Source organism: Aquarana catesbeiana, linkage group LG05 (assembly GCF_042186555.1).
Source record: "Aquarana catesbeiana isolate 2022-GZ linkage group LG05, ASM4218655v1, whole genome shotgun sequence".
In the NCBI taxonomy this organism is placed as follows: Eukaryota; Metazoa; Chordata; class Amphibia; order Anura; family Ranidae; genus Aquarana; species Aquarana catesbeiana.
In genome coordinates this window covers 318302939-318317982 of record NC_133328.1, presented here as the reverse complement: position 1 = coordinate 318317982, position 15044 = coordinate 318302939, and the positions used below count along the sequence as shown (strand labels likewise).

The following is a 15044-nucleotide window of genomic DNA, read 5'->3' as shown; positions in this document are numbered from 1 at the left end:
CAAAGCATCTGTGTCCTATTATTTGATGTGAAGTATATATCTCTACAAGGATCATCTATGCATTTACTCTATCCCCCCTTATAAAGCAGTTAGCTATGTCCTCGGAAAAGCCACAAAACACAAAGAATTTATAGGGTATTAACCACAGGCAAAAAAAAAAAAAAAACATTGCTGGGCAAGCATGATTAATTCCCATCAATGGACAGCTAGTGTTCTTTCCTAGTTCCATTCAGCCTCACCTGACTCTCGTTCCACTTCCATGTCACTGTGACAGTGAGTAACAAAACAAAACAGGGGTTGTCAGGGTCAGTAGGTGCTGACTCCAGCAGACCTTATCAGCAGTTCTTCCACAGTGATTCAGCAAGCCTGCAATGCTTATATACACAGCAGTACACAGAATCTGCAGCCATGATGAGTATGATGCAGGCAGGCTATAGTGATTGTTTTCACACAACACATCCAAATGACAGGTGTGAGCAAACGCAGCAGCACTCGTTTATATTTGATAAAATACAGTCAGAGCTTGGTTTTTAGTGTTCACTACAGTTTATGAACAATCACACACACACTTGTCATACACAATTAATCTGTTGAAATATAACACCTCCTGGAATGGCAAGTAAAGAGCTTTTGATTGGCTGTCTTGTAGATTTGACCTACCTTTCGATGTATAATCTCTATAGAGAAGCACATTGTATGTGAAGTGTCTTTCTTAAGGCGGTCATATATGGATCAAAATTTGGCTGGTTCAGCAGAGACTGGCTGAATTTCGATCCACGTCTGGGCATGCTGGTTGTACAGAAGGCGATCTACCGATTGCCTTCTGTACAACCAGCCTTTTAGGTTTTTCCCGAACGACAAGTGGAGCCGACCATACCTGGCAACACTGATCAGTGTGCTTTGATGGCGGGGAAGCCTCCCTGTCTTCAGAATACAATAGCGCAGCAGTGGGGATTTCCCCATCCACATCGAATGTCTGGATTGGGGAATCGGGTCGTTTTTTTTTGTTCAACCCAATGGATTATTGTATGGCCAGCTTTACTGTCTATCTATATAGACAGTAGTGTTTTGCTTACTATTTATGTAAGAAAACATCCTCTGTTTGTTGAGGCATCTGCTTTTCACTTGACCTGGTATTTACACAAATTGTGGACAAGAGAAGTAGTGATATGAAGACCATATATAGGGGGTTATTTACTAAAGGCAACTCCACTTTGCACTACAAGTGCACTTGGAAGCGCAGTCGCTGTAGATCACTGTAGATCTGAGGGGAAGCTCTGCTGATTTTATCATCCAATCATGTGCAAGCAAAAAATGCTGTTTTTTATTTTGGCAAGATTGGGAGCCTGATCCCCAGTCAGGCGACCAAGAAAATGATGGTACATCTAACCTTGCTTATCTCATTATTTTACTACAGAGGCCACACTACTAACTGTTTTTTTATTTTCATTGCATGTCCCCCTCGGATCTACAGCGACTGCACTTCCAAGTGGATTTGCCTTTAGAAAATAACCCCCATAGACATATTTATGTCTGTCCTTTATAAAAATGTCTGAACTCCACTGCAGAATAATATGCATCATTCTACAGAAACATATACTATATGAAATATTTACCAATATCCATTTTCACTGTAGAAAATCATATTTAACCATCAAAATGAAAAAGAAAAATAATGTTATATCATCTTTTATTTTGTAATAGAAGAAAAATTGTATAGTTGTCTACATACCGTTAAGGAAAGAGCCATACAGAAGAAGGTGAAGTTCTTAATGTGGGTTTTTGTCACCGTATTGCCACTGTTTGACAATTTATTGCTAGGATTAGTCTAGAAAAGGCAAATTGAACAACTTTAGTTTTCTTTGTTGCTAGGACATGCCAAATATCATTAATCTATAACCCATGACCTTATCAGAAAGTTTAAAGTGTATTTCCAGTTTTGTAGTCAGAATTGAGAAAACACCAGTATACAGTGGGTAGAGAAGAGAACCAACCCCTTTTAAAATAATCACACTTTGTTTTTTTGCAGCCTGAAATGAAGACAGACAGTTTTTGTTTTATCCAGCTGTTTTTACTCAGGCAAACTGACCATTCAGGCACTGCCTGGGGGCCCTATGAAAGGCCCTGTCACTGCACCTCTACTTGTTGTGGCTCACCAGTCATACTCCATCAAACTTTCCTGCAGAGCAGTCTCTGTTCACGGTGCTCTCCTCAGCAGTCCAATTTCCTAGATCGGTGACATGTGATTGGTCCCCCCATCCTTCCCACACACACAGACCCCTTACGTGAGGACAGGAGGAGAAAGTGGAGAGCCGGTGTCAGGCCACAGAACAGGTAACATCCCCTCCGGGAGAGCCATGCGTGACATGCCCCACCCCTCCTCTGCAGCCCAGCTAGAGGCCACTCACCGGCCACCGTGACCACTGTCCCGACTCTGCAGCCCTGATCTCCCGTTCATTCTGCTGTAGCCCTGGCTGAGAAAATCCGGAGATGATCCTGTGTGTGGATGGAGGATGATCATCACGCACTCCTGTGAAAGGAGCTATGGAGGGGGCAGATTTAAATATACAGCACACAGCAGCAGTTCTAGATCCTGGCTGTCGGAACCTACAAGATAGTAGCCTGGGACCATAAATGTGAGTAGTACATACTTACCCCCTTCTATCTCTTTCTCCCTCTCACCCCCCTCTTTCACCCCCATCTCTCTCACCTCATCCCCCTCACCCCAATCTCTCTATCACACCCCCCTCTCTCACCTTGCCGCCTCACTCCCCTCTCTCTCACTCCCCTCTCTTTCTTTCACCCCCTATCTCACCTCCCTCTCCCTCCCCCCACCTCTTTCCCCTGTCAAGGGGTTGGGTCAGGGGCAGGTTTGGGGTGTCAGATAGGCTGTACGCCATGAATTCTAATGGCAGCCCTGATTTGAGATATTGTTGTCACATGCACACAATGACCACTCTGTCATAAATTCCTGTGAGTTGCTGTAGGCCTCTTGGTAGCATTTCTGACAAGTTTCCTCCGGGCTCTTTCATCCAGTTTGGAGCGATGTCCTGATCCAGGAAGGGTCTGTGTTGTACCGAATACCTTCCACTTCCTAATAATAGATTTCACTGTGCTTCTAAGCATTGATGAAACCTTTGACATTTTTTTGTATCGATCTCCTAACTTGTGCCTGTCCGCAACTTTATCCTGGATATCTTTTAAAAGTGCCTTGCCACCCATAGTTGATTGCTTGCTTGAGTTGCAATACCAGGGAATTAAATGCCCCAGGAAAGTTATTTTCATGCTGAGCTAATTAAAATAACCACATTTGATCACAGCTGAAAGTCAAATGGCTTTGTGTGCCATTGAGAAGGTGATTAGCCTGGTGCCATTTTTGAATGGAAGGCAGTAACACTTGGTCTCGGGTCTCGGCGCCTCGCCACAGCAGAGAGCAGGAGGCCAGTAGCAGTACACTGATGTGAGTGTCTCGGTGGTGGCGCCTCACCACAGCACAGAGGAGGACACTGATGTGAGATGGGCAGAGGAGGACATTACTCTGGGGGGGGGGGGGGGGTGAAGGGGGCAGAGGGGGACATTCATTGCTGGGGTGGCGGGAGTGAAGGGGGCAGAGGGGGACATCACTAGGGGGGGTTTGAAGGACATTACTATGGGGAGGGGGGTGAAAGGGGCAGAGGAGGACATTGCTGTGGGGCAATGTCCTATCACACATTTTCCGTCGGAAAATCCGACCGTGTGTACGGGGCATTAGAGTGTCTCTGTCCCCACACAGACTGGGGACTCACTAAACATGCAATGCAGGAGACCAGCTTCTAATTCTTTAACCCTTTGTTAGGACACACAGTGTTCAAATCTAGTTTACAACTGATGATTAAAACCTACCAGCACACACAGACAGGGTTTATAATGGCACACATTAAAGCCTAAATTTACTTTTACAGAAAAATCACCAGTGAAGTAAACAACCTCAGGTGATACACCGAGATTAAACACATCCTCCTACATATGTTGTACTTGTTTATCTGCTGCCCCCTTCTTTAGCCGTTCAAAGTGCAGAATTTTTACAGCTTGTTTGAGCTTTCAGAAAGTAGGGGGTGGGGAGCTGAAGTTACACTCTGCAAAGCTTAGTGGTGAGAGCTCTAAGAGTTGAATGGAAGGAAGGGACTCACCACCTTCACACAGCACATAGGAACAGAACTGAGGATGTCAATCACAGGCTGTGTGCTGGGGCGCCCTCCCCTGTCACTTTTTTCTCTTGGTGTCAGGAAAACCTGCCAGAAATGGCTCATACAGATAGCAGAGGAATGAGGTAGCAGACAGAAATGACACTAAATGCTCTGGATAGACACAAGTACACCTTATAAACGGATATGCTTTGTTCATATTTCATGTCAGAGGTTTACAACCACCTTAAAGTTGCTGTTCTCAGCATTACTTTGCATGTTGGAAATGTTTGAAACACTTTGTTAAGACTTTTCAGACTTCACTGTGTGCATGTTTGTTCCAGGACAGTCAGCAAGGATCAAGATGACAGTCCAGACTTTCTCCATTTAATATCAATCCATGAAGGCAGCTGCCCCACTTCTATCCTCACAGGTTCATTTTAATTTTCTAAAGAACATTGTTGACATTCCTGGAAGGTTGCTAAAGGACCATTCAGATATAACAGCCCATAAAAACAATACAAATAGAAGATAAGATTGTATCGAAGAACCTTTACAAGAATTCTTTTCACCCACTCATTGTAACTAACTAGGTACCTACCAAGGGTCATCCTATAAAACAGAAAACAAATCAGAGAAACCCTTTGAAACTGAAGGACATCTAGAGTGATAGTAAATTGTTGTGTGACAACTACACCTACCTTTGACACACAAACATATGTATGCTGAGTGCCTGCAATATGTGTATTATGACATATCACTGATTTTTGTTGTATTTTACAACGATATGTCATTTTTTTTACAGAATTTTCACTTTTAAAGCTGAAGTTTAAAGCGAGGTTTCACCCATTTAAAAGTCCGCAGCTACAAAAAGTGTAGTTGCTGATTTTTAATAATCGGATACTCACATGTCCCACAGTCCAGCGATGCATGTCCCTCTCCCCCTCCTCTCTGCGGTGCCAGCATTGTAACTGTGGGTGCCCGGCTGTGGCTTCACAGCCCGGCACGCACTGCGCATGTGCGAGCCACGCTGCGAATGGGTGGGCAATCTTCTGGGACCTGTGACGTGTCCCAGAAGATTGCAGGGAGGGAGGGGGGAGAGGTGAACTTTCTTCCGGTGCCGCAGAGGGAGCTGGATGCCTCTAAAAAGAGGGTATCCGCTCCCCCCCAAAAAAATGACATGCCACATGTGGCATGTCAGGGGGTCCCCATCACTTAAAGCAGGAGTTCCATTTTTGGGTGGAACTCCGCTTTAACCTTTCTTTTTTTTGTCTACTGCTTTAGTGAGATAACTTACTTGTAATCTTCACTGCAGAGATGCAACATCCTCTTCCTAGCAATGACCTCCTGGTGCTGCAGGGGTTAATAGTTTTAGGCTCTGGGCTGAGCCTCTGTGAAAAAAGCTCCCGATGAAGACCTGTCCCTCCCTCCTCCATTGAGAAATGTGCTTTAATTGTTTTAACTGCCTCTATCATGATCTGTGAATGAGGAAAGTGATCCTGTGACTCATGGGGCTCTCCCCCATTTATGTTACAAGCAGGAAAAGCAATCAATTAACTTTTCTCAATAAAGGAGGGGGTGGGTCCTCACCGAGCTTTTCCACAGCAGCTTAGCCCAGAGTCTAAAGCTATTAAACAGGAGGTCTGCCCACCGCTGCAAAAATGAAAAGCCAGCAGCTAAACATACTGCAGCTGCTGGCTTTTCATAATAGGACACTTACCAGTCCTGAAGTCCAGCGATGTCGGCACCGCAGCTGATGTTTCCATTAGCTGTTGGGTGCTGCCGCCGCCATTGCGGTTAAGGGAGCCCGGCAGTGTAGCCTTATGGCTTTACGCCGGAAACCCTACTGCGCATGCGCGAGGCTCTGCTCCTCTCTCCTACTGGCCTGGCGACAGGGGGAGGAGGAGGGAGCTGAGCGATGACGTCAATAGCCGCGGCTGGGGCTCCCGGAAGTGGGAACAGGATAACAGGTATCCTGTCCCCCCCAAAAGGTGCCAAATGTGGCACCGGAGGGGGGGAGGAAACAAATGAGCGGAAGTTCCACTTCTGGGTGGAACTCCGCTTTAAACCCCTCGCACCAGAAAATGTTTCTGTAGATAAAAAGTATGAATTTTATACTACAATATGTCCTTTTTAAAATTACAATAAATTATGACTCTGATAGGGATTGCAAAGCTATTTACAAATGAATAAAGGCTTTTATTTTTAATGATGTGTTGTTTTTTAATGTGACACTAAAAGAAAGAACAAAAAAAAAAAATAGTTGGAAAAAATATAACTGAAAATTAGCAGGAAAATAATAGCTATGGCAAGAAGGAGAAAGAGGACTTTATTATTAGGGTAGGGTTAAACCAAGAGTTAACAAGGGCGTTAAATAGAAATTCATTCTTTTTTTTAAACAGCTTTTTGATAAATTGTCAGCTTGCTTTAACTGACATCATGTGCAAATCGAAGGTCAACCCTTTGATCTGCAGAATAATGAAACAAAGTAAATATAAAACAATAATGTTACATTGTGTATATCTGAATCTGACTGAACAATGTTTATAAACATTTTGTCAAAAAGTCAGTTTTTTTTGGCAGCATCTTTTGTAAGAGTCGGTTCACACTGGGAATCACACAGGAACACGCTGTGCATTTCCATGTGATTCATGCAGTTCTATGCGGTGTGAATAGGCTGGAATCGGACTGCATCAAAAAAAGTGCATGCACTACTTTTGAAAACTCGCTGCAACCAAATTGTATGGTGCTTCTATACCATGCGATCCAGTGCGGGCAAACACGCTGTGTGTGTGACCTGTTTTGGGTATCAATTAATTAATATTGACACCTGCTACAGATCGCAACTGCAGTGCGTTTTGAACACGGTGTGGAAAACACATATGGAACACATGTTTCCTGCACCAGGTTCTGGTTTTAATGGGCCCTAATAGTTGCTGTGTTTGCACAAAAAAATGCTGGCAAATGAGAGGAGACATCATCAGCAGGAATGAACAGGGAGTACTACACAGGCATTGTGTACTTTGAAAAAATGTTTTTTGGGTGTGTGTTGCACAGCCCATGTCCACAATTGGGTAAATATCATACTCTCACTAAAAAGGCCAGTCCTTTCAAAACTAAAAATTCAAATTAGACATCGGTGGCTTATTCACCTAATAGCTATGTACAGGCATACCCCACTTTTAAGTACACAACGGGGTTTATTTACTAAAGCTGGAAAGTGCAAAATCAGGCTCACTTCTGCATAGAAACCAATGAGCTTCTAACCCCAGCTTGTTCAATTAAGCTTTGGTAATAAAACCTTTTTTTGCACTGATTTTGCACTTTCCAGCTTTAATAAATAAACCCCATTGTGTACTTAAAAGTGGGGTATGCCTGTATATCTTTCAAGAACTCTAGCAGAAATATTTTTCTACAACAGTTCCTAGCCCTGCTTCTTGCCACTTCCCTTTCCATATAGAAATATTTGGAAAATCAGACAGGGAAAGCAAGATACCTAGTAATGTCTGTTAGGTGGCCACACCTAGGAACTCAAGTTTATAGTTTGTTATGGTCTCTAGTAGATATATAATGCAAATAGGTATTCAACTTACCAACATTTCTTAAAAACTGAAACACCAATTTTGGCTGTGCCTAAAGTGGATGTAAACCCTGAAGTGAACAGCCTCAGATGATACACAGAGATTAAACAATTCTCTTTACATAAGTTTTACTTGTATATCTGCTGTCTTCAGCTTGCTATATTCTTTAGAAAGTGTACATTGTGTTAGAAATGTTCCTTCCCGTGTCAGCAGTGGGAGTGGAGTCTTGGCATACACTGTATGACAGCTGATTGGAGGAAAGGCCCACACCCCCTCCACATATGCAGAGAAAGGAAGAAACTTTCAGAGCTGTGCTGTGAATAGACAAGCTCTCTGGTAATCTATTTATAGCACCCTCCGCGACACAAATTTCCAGCTGCTTTTATCTCCTGTGTCTGAGAACTTCTCAGAAGTTATCATGCTGATAACAGAGGAATGGAGCAGCAGAAAAACACAGGATTTAGTGCTTTGGAGAGAGATAAGTAAACACTACAGATATATGTGCCCAGGTCAGATTTCACGAATGGGGTTTACATCCACTTTAACTTTTAATTATTAGTTATAATTTGTTTTGTTTGACTTATAACTAATATTATAAACATTTGTGCTGATTTATTGTAGCTTCCTAGTTTTTATATCTTTTTTGAATAGCTATATTTTGAATTAACTCATAATCATCTTTTTCTCAAACAAGGTATAGTATGAACTTGAGTCAGGAAAAATATAATCCAACTTAAATGTTCTGCAATAGAAGAGTTAAAAAGTTAAAGTAGAAATAAAAGTGTGAATAGATTATTTTACCTTGTCAAATGCAGGATAAACAGCTCGGATCTCCGTTAGCCAGCCATATGGCATGTGTCCAACAGGGTAGGTAGCTGTAAGAATGGCCACTGCCTGTGAACAGAAGACATGTACATCCATTAATACGGGCCAGTGAGAAGAGAGAAGAGGCTATGTCCCTGTCATTTACATTTAAAATATGTACTGTTCTCTACTGTCACATCTCTTATCACACTCACAATGAGAAACTGAAATATTGCTAAAGTCCTGACACAAAGATCTTGTTAAAAGAATGATTGAGATTGCAGAAGCCGATATTTGCACAGGATATGAAAAGTAACCTTTATTCCAAGGTGACATTAAAATAGGTTGTTTATTTACAATCTTTGATCCTTTCCTAATACGATTCAGTGCATGTCAGATGATATTTCACACCCTATTTTACAGTATGTAGTTGTTTGTTTAAGTGAAATACTGTAAGGACTAGCAGTTTGTCTTTTGTTTAAAAGTAAAATGTAATATATAAATATATCTGAAACTATAAATAACTAGAAGCAAACATTTATGAGAAATGGTGATCTCCAGAAAAAATGCAAGACACTATCAACAACTGGTTCCATAAGTAGAAACAAGCATATTACACTTATACCCCTGCTGTCCTTTACATGGATATTTCCTGGAGCACTTCTTTAAATCGCTTTTCTTAAAATGAATTTATATTGGTTTATATCTGGTCTCCCACGGTACACAGAACATGGAAATGCAATTATTTTAGTAAATACCAACTGATAAAGACCTTTTCTCATCAGCAGTAAATAGCAGTCCTGTGACTTCTATCAGTGTCTGGTTAATGCTTGTATGAGGAGTTTTCATTCTGCTCTGACTGTCCTATGAGGCTGCAGGACCCCCGACCCTCTGTCTGGACAGTGCTGACTGGCCCTGTGCTGATCACATGTACTCTCCTCAGAAAACAAAACTCTCTAGCAATACACACCAAACCGAGCATGTGCAGCGTGACTCCAAGGCTCTGTACTATCAGGAGATGGTTTGGGGACAATGGAAGAAGGGGAGGATCATAGAAGACAGGATCAAAAAGCTTTTTTACACAATGCGGAGGATTAACCCCTTAGGTTTCACAGTAAGTATAATATGCATGCTTTACTGCATATACAGACTGATTTTACTGTTGTGGGTTTAGTAACATTTAAGTTGCAGAAAGATACCCCCCACCCTCAAGATTCTAATAGCTACTGTAAGGCCACTTGAAGAGGTTGAGGTTTTTTTGTCACAAGGCCAGTGTTCCAGCAAGGGAGTCCTCTAGTTTTTTGGCCCCAACCTCTTGAGACTTCAACCTGATTTCAATGGACATATGACTTGTATGATAGTGGCAGGGAATTCTTGCTAGAGAAATACCACCAGCGTGTATGAACTACTATCTTTCAGGAGGGTTGATGGTTTTTTTGTTAGAAACATCAAGAGAAGAGAAAAGAGCAAATTAGCAGATTCAAACCCAAATAAAAGAATGTGGACGTGAACTGAACTGAATACCAGAAAAGTGGATACCTAACTGTTTGGTAATCCCTAGTTTAAACAAATAAGTAAAGTGCTTGTAGGCCAATTTCAAATCCAGCCTATTTCTGGTAAAGTCACAAATCTATAAATCTTATAAACAAGTAAATAAACAATTTACAACATATTGTAAAGGGTCTGTTATAATGCCTAAGGTTTATTTTCTATAATGATAGTATGTATAACCTAGCAAATATACAATGGAATATCCAGAACGGGATCAAGAATTTAAAAATCCAAAGTAATATATAACGGAAGGTCAGTGAACTCTGCACATTTCTGCACAGTATTCAAACAAATCTCATTAAACATATACATATCCTAAAGTACAGTATGCATAAAGTAAAGGCATATACCACTGCCTCAGTAGACATGAACTGTCCCAAAATACAAATTGTACAAACACCATGCCTGCTCGGCTGACTTCCATTATCTAATCATGTGCAAGCAAAAATGCTGTCATTTTCATTTTCCTAGCTCGTGAATGGGTATTCTTTGCAAAGTGAAACTTTGCTACATTCACTAAACTCTGAGGCCCATTTCTTTTGAAAAGTTAACACCCTAGTTGCCTTTACTAAATTTACCCAATGGTCTACAGATTCTTCAGAGCCTCTTCTTCTATGGAAAAACATTGCCTACTTCCATCCACATGCTCTGTCCATTAAAAGAGAGTTTTGGGATTAAAAAAAAAATTAACTCACATAGGTGGATGCAGCCTATCTGTCCCCCGGTGCCTCTAAGACCGAGAACTGAGTGATCCAGACTCCTGAATGCTCAGTTCTCAGTCTATTGGATGTTCAGGGGGCAGGAGTGACTGGCTCAGGCTCTCAGTGGCATGCTGAAAGGCTGAACCAGCTACTGGTCAGGAATCTGGGTGGATCCCCACATTAAACCCCAGATCCCTTCAGAGCCTGGACCAGCTGAGTGACATCAGCCGACAGATCACAGAAGTGCACACCTGTGACCCACAGGAGAAGTAGGGCCAAAAGAACTTCTTTAATACTAAACTACAATCCAGACAATTGCCATGCCTTTCCTTCTTAGCTACATACAGTACTCACTGTTTACCTACCTCACCTTCTCTATTTCTCCCTGCCATCCAACACCATGAACCCAACATGACACATTTATGAACATGAACAGTTATTTCCTCCTCATCTCTAAAGTAAATTTTGTTTACTCTTTTTCTGGCCCAAATCCTTGATGTCTCCATATTTCTCATTCCTTAATCCTGTTCATCTTTGTAATTCCTCTTATAATTTTTGGACTCCTTTTATCCCTGTCCCCACTCTTTCATTCTCAAGTCATAATCCATGCTTCTTTTCTGTGTTCTTCTCATCATCTAGCCCCACTGTCACCCTCCTTTGTTGCCTAGTAGTTGGACTACTATAGGAGTCCCTTACAACTTTTACCCATTTACTAAAGCGATTTAGTGAGTTAATAACTGGGACAGCTGTTCACAATTCACACAATGAATGCACCCACAGGAATTTACTAGATCATTTTATCAACAGAGTTGCATTCAGTTTTGGGTAGAATTTTCCACTCTTCTGTACTTTAGTTCCACAACTGACTAATAGAAAAGTTTCTCTGTATTGGTTAAAATGAGTGATGCTAACACACCAATCTTTGTTAAATTACTGTCAGAATTGGGGGTACACTGCAGGACTCTAAGGGTGCACAGAGAGGTCCCTTTCCTGCATGTCTGGGGTCCTCTGCCAGCTCTCTCAGCTCCTCCTCCCTTCTGAGTGCCCCCATAGCAAGCCGCTTGCTATAGGGGCACTTGTGCGGGCTCAATCCCAAGCCGGGCTGTGTGCCTCTATAGACAGAGAGAGCGGCTTGGTCCCCCCACTCCCTCCTAGAAGAATTTGATTGACAGCACCAGGAGCCAATGGCTCCTGCTGTTGTCTCTGAGTCCTGTGAGGAGAGAGCAGTACTTCTGCTCTTGGGCAAAGCGCTGAATTGAGAAAAGACTCAGGTAGGTTATTTGGGGGTGAGCTGATCATAGAAGGTTTTTTTACCTAAATGCAGAGAATGCTTTTACAACCACTTTAATTTTTTTTTCATAATTAATATTTAACTGCATTAAATGTTGTTTAATATCTGTTCGTCAGCTCTAAAATGTAAAGCATTTCATAATTTGGTACAATAAATTGGTCACTTTATCAATTTTGAGGTTATAGTGTTACATGGGCATCTAAGGCTTGGTTCACACTAGTGTGAATTGCCCCGCATCCAATTTTCATGACAGGAGATTGTGACTGGCTCTCTATGGAGCCGGTTCACATACTGTACCTCTGTTGCGGCTGCGGAGCAGCTTGCACAGGAGTTCTGTGCATTTTTGGCTCATTTTCGGGGCTGAATTCAGACAAAAATTTGATTTGTCCCTGAAACGGAGAACAGGGACGCACCAGACCCCTGCTGCGAGCCGCATCCGGGAGCAGCGTGAGCCCAGCATTAGACAATGCTGCAACTAAAAAATTGGCAAAGTGCTCCTGAAAATCATTTAGAGTAGTAGCAGCTGTAAGAATACGTGGAAGACACATAATATACTGCATCATTTTTTTTACATGAAATGTCCTAAAAATAAAACTCATATGTTAATCTACATGTAAAAGTCCAGGTGACACAGCATAGTACAGGTATTCATTAAAAGTTGTTATTTCTGACCTACCTCTGTGGCTGCAGCACTTCCACCTAGGTCACGTGAGACAAAGAGATTAACAATGGGCCTGCTGATTCGCTGAGTAGCTAATATTAGAGCTAATGGCCACCAGAAACTCAGCATCTTTCTTATTGTAGCTTCTCCCTATACAGTGAAAAAGAGTCTATTAGTACAATGAACAGGACTACTGAGAAGAATAATGCTGAATAGATTTTTCTCGTTTTCCTGATCTTTTTACATTTTGCAATGCTAAAGCTCTACAACTGACATAAACAGAAAATACCAAATAAAACAGTTCACATGTTTAGTGCAGCTGCTGGAGCAGATTTGTGCTGTCACAGAACAGATGTGAGTTAAATAGTGTAGACTCGTCTCTACGTGACTCAGATACCAATATGTACATGTAAAAGCTTTTCAGGATTTCATAAAAGCTGCTGCTGAAATGGCTTAAACTGTGCATGCAAAATGAAGCATACTTGTAATGAACTTACTAATATCCCATTTTCGTCAGAGATTCCTTACATTGACATCAATAACAACAGACAATCTACTAATTCATACATATTTAGAAAGTGTTTATATATTTTTTTTAATAAATATTCAAAGATTTATAAATTTAGATAATCAGGTTGAAAAAAAAGTCTATCTAGGTTAATCTAATAGAGAAAGGAAAAAATAAATTGAAAACCTCCACATACAGAATCCTGTACCCACAGTTTATCCAGAAGAAGGCAAAAAACCCTAAGGCCCCTTTCACACTGAGGCGGGAAGTGCATCGGCGGTAAAGCGCCACTATTATTAGCGGTGCTTTATCGTCGTTTTAGTGGCAGTATTCGGCCGCTAGCGGGGCAGTTTTACCCCCCCGCTAGCAGCCGAGAAAGGGTTAAAAACCACAGCAAAACGCTTCTGAAGTGGCGCTTTGCCGGCGGTATTGCCGCGCTGCCCCATTGATTTCAATGGGCAGGAGCGGTGAAGGATACACTGCTCCTTCACCACTCCGAAGATGCTGCTAGCAGGACTTTTTTTCCCGTCCTGCTAGTGCACCGCTCCAGTGTGAAAGCCCTGAGGCAGCGGCTGTTTCGGGTCAGTTTTCAGGCGTTATTTTTAGCGCAATAGCGCCTGCAAACCGCCCCAGTGTAAAAGGGGCCTAAAGTATGATCCAATTTTCTCCACTGGGGGAAAAAATGTCTTCCTGATCCCCTAAGGCAAGTGGATATTGAGTCAACATACTTTGGTGTTATTACTTATAAATGATAATAGCCAGTTATATTCTGTACTATTGTATTATTGATACCATTTGAGAGCTTTTTTTATTGTTAACTGAAGTGGTTTGTTAACCACATTTTTTGTTTGGCTAGAGTAGAGAACAGTTAAAACCTATGTTAGTTTTTATTGGTGCCTACTGACCATTTGGAGAGATTTCTACTTGTCCTGGTGGCATCTCTGTCAGTGGGACAGGCATTAAGGTAGGAAGGGGGGAAGTATCAGCCACCTGTAAGTTTTTTTATTGCTATGTGTGACCCTGCTAGGGATTGTGCTTCTAATGGAAACCTACCCATCACTGCTTGCAATCGGGAGTTTTCCGATCATGTGACCGCCGTGACAGCCAATCACACGGGCACATGGCCAAAAGCCCCGCCCCAGGAATTTTAAAGCCATTAAAGGGGTGGCGAGAGCCGGCGCCAAGGGGTTAATGGAGAATAAAAATACATTGTATCTTTTTCTCCTTTGCTATAGGAGAAACATGTAAACAAAGAACAGTGTGTTTAAAAAACTAAAGAAAAAATAGTTAGATCAGGGATAAGTCAGTGTCAGAGTTAGAATTAGGGTCAAAGTTTAAAGGTCAGAGTCAAAGGTCAGGGTCAGTGTATTTTTGGTAGGATTAAGAAAACATTTTTTTAATTTAGTATCAGTGTCAGTTAGTGTCAAAATGCGCACTATTGTTTCTGGACCCTACTACAGGTACAAACAACAAATAATATACACAAGGTACTGTTGTGATTGTCAGGAGCAGGAGAATTTATTTTGGGTTGTTATATACCCTATTAGATTGTAAGCTCTTCTGAGCAGGGCCCTCTTAATCCTATTGTATTGTATTATAACTGTATTGTCTCCCTTTTATATTGTAAAGCGCTGCATAAACTGTTGGCGCTATATAAATCCTGAATAATAATAATAATAATAATATTTGGTGGTAATTTATGGTAACAGCAAGAAATATACAGCTAAATAATATATATATATATTTTTTTTACTATTTTGTGCCAGTTTTCCTTTGATGATAAA

The 15044-nt window shown here is 41.6% G+C and overlaps 1 protein-coding gene across 2 annotated transcripts in view; it reads right to left on the bottom strand.

The window, feature by feature from the left end:
• Nucleotides 1-15044, bottom strand: part of ANKH (ANKH inorganic pyrophosphate transport regulator) — a 181620-nt gene that overhangs the window by 29840 nt on the left and 136736 nt on the right. For both annotated transcript variants that reach the window (XM_073630858.1, XM_073630859.1), the window contains 3 exons: nt 12768-12902; nt 8546-8638; nt 1733-1828 (listed from right to left, as the gene is read on the bottom strand). In XM_073630858.1, coding sequence (XP_073486959.1) covers nt 1733-1828; nt 8546-8638; nt 12768-12902 — 324 coding nt within the window. The remainder of the gene's footprint in view (nt 1-1732; nt 1829-8545; nt 8639-12767; nt 12903-15044) is intronic.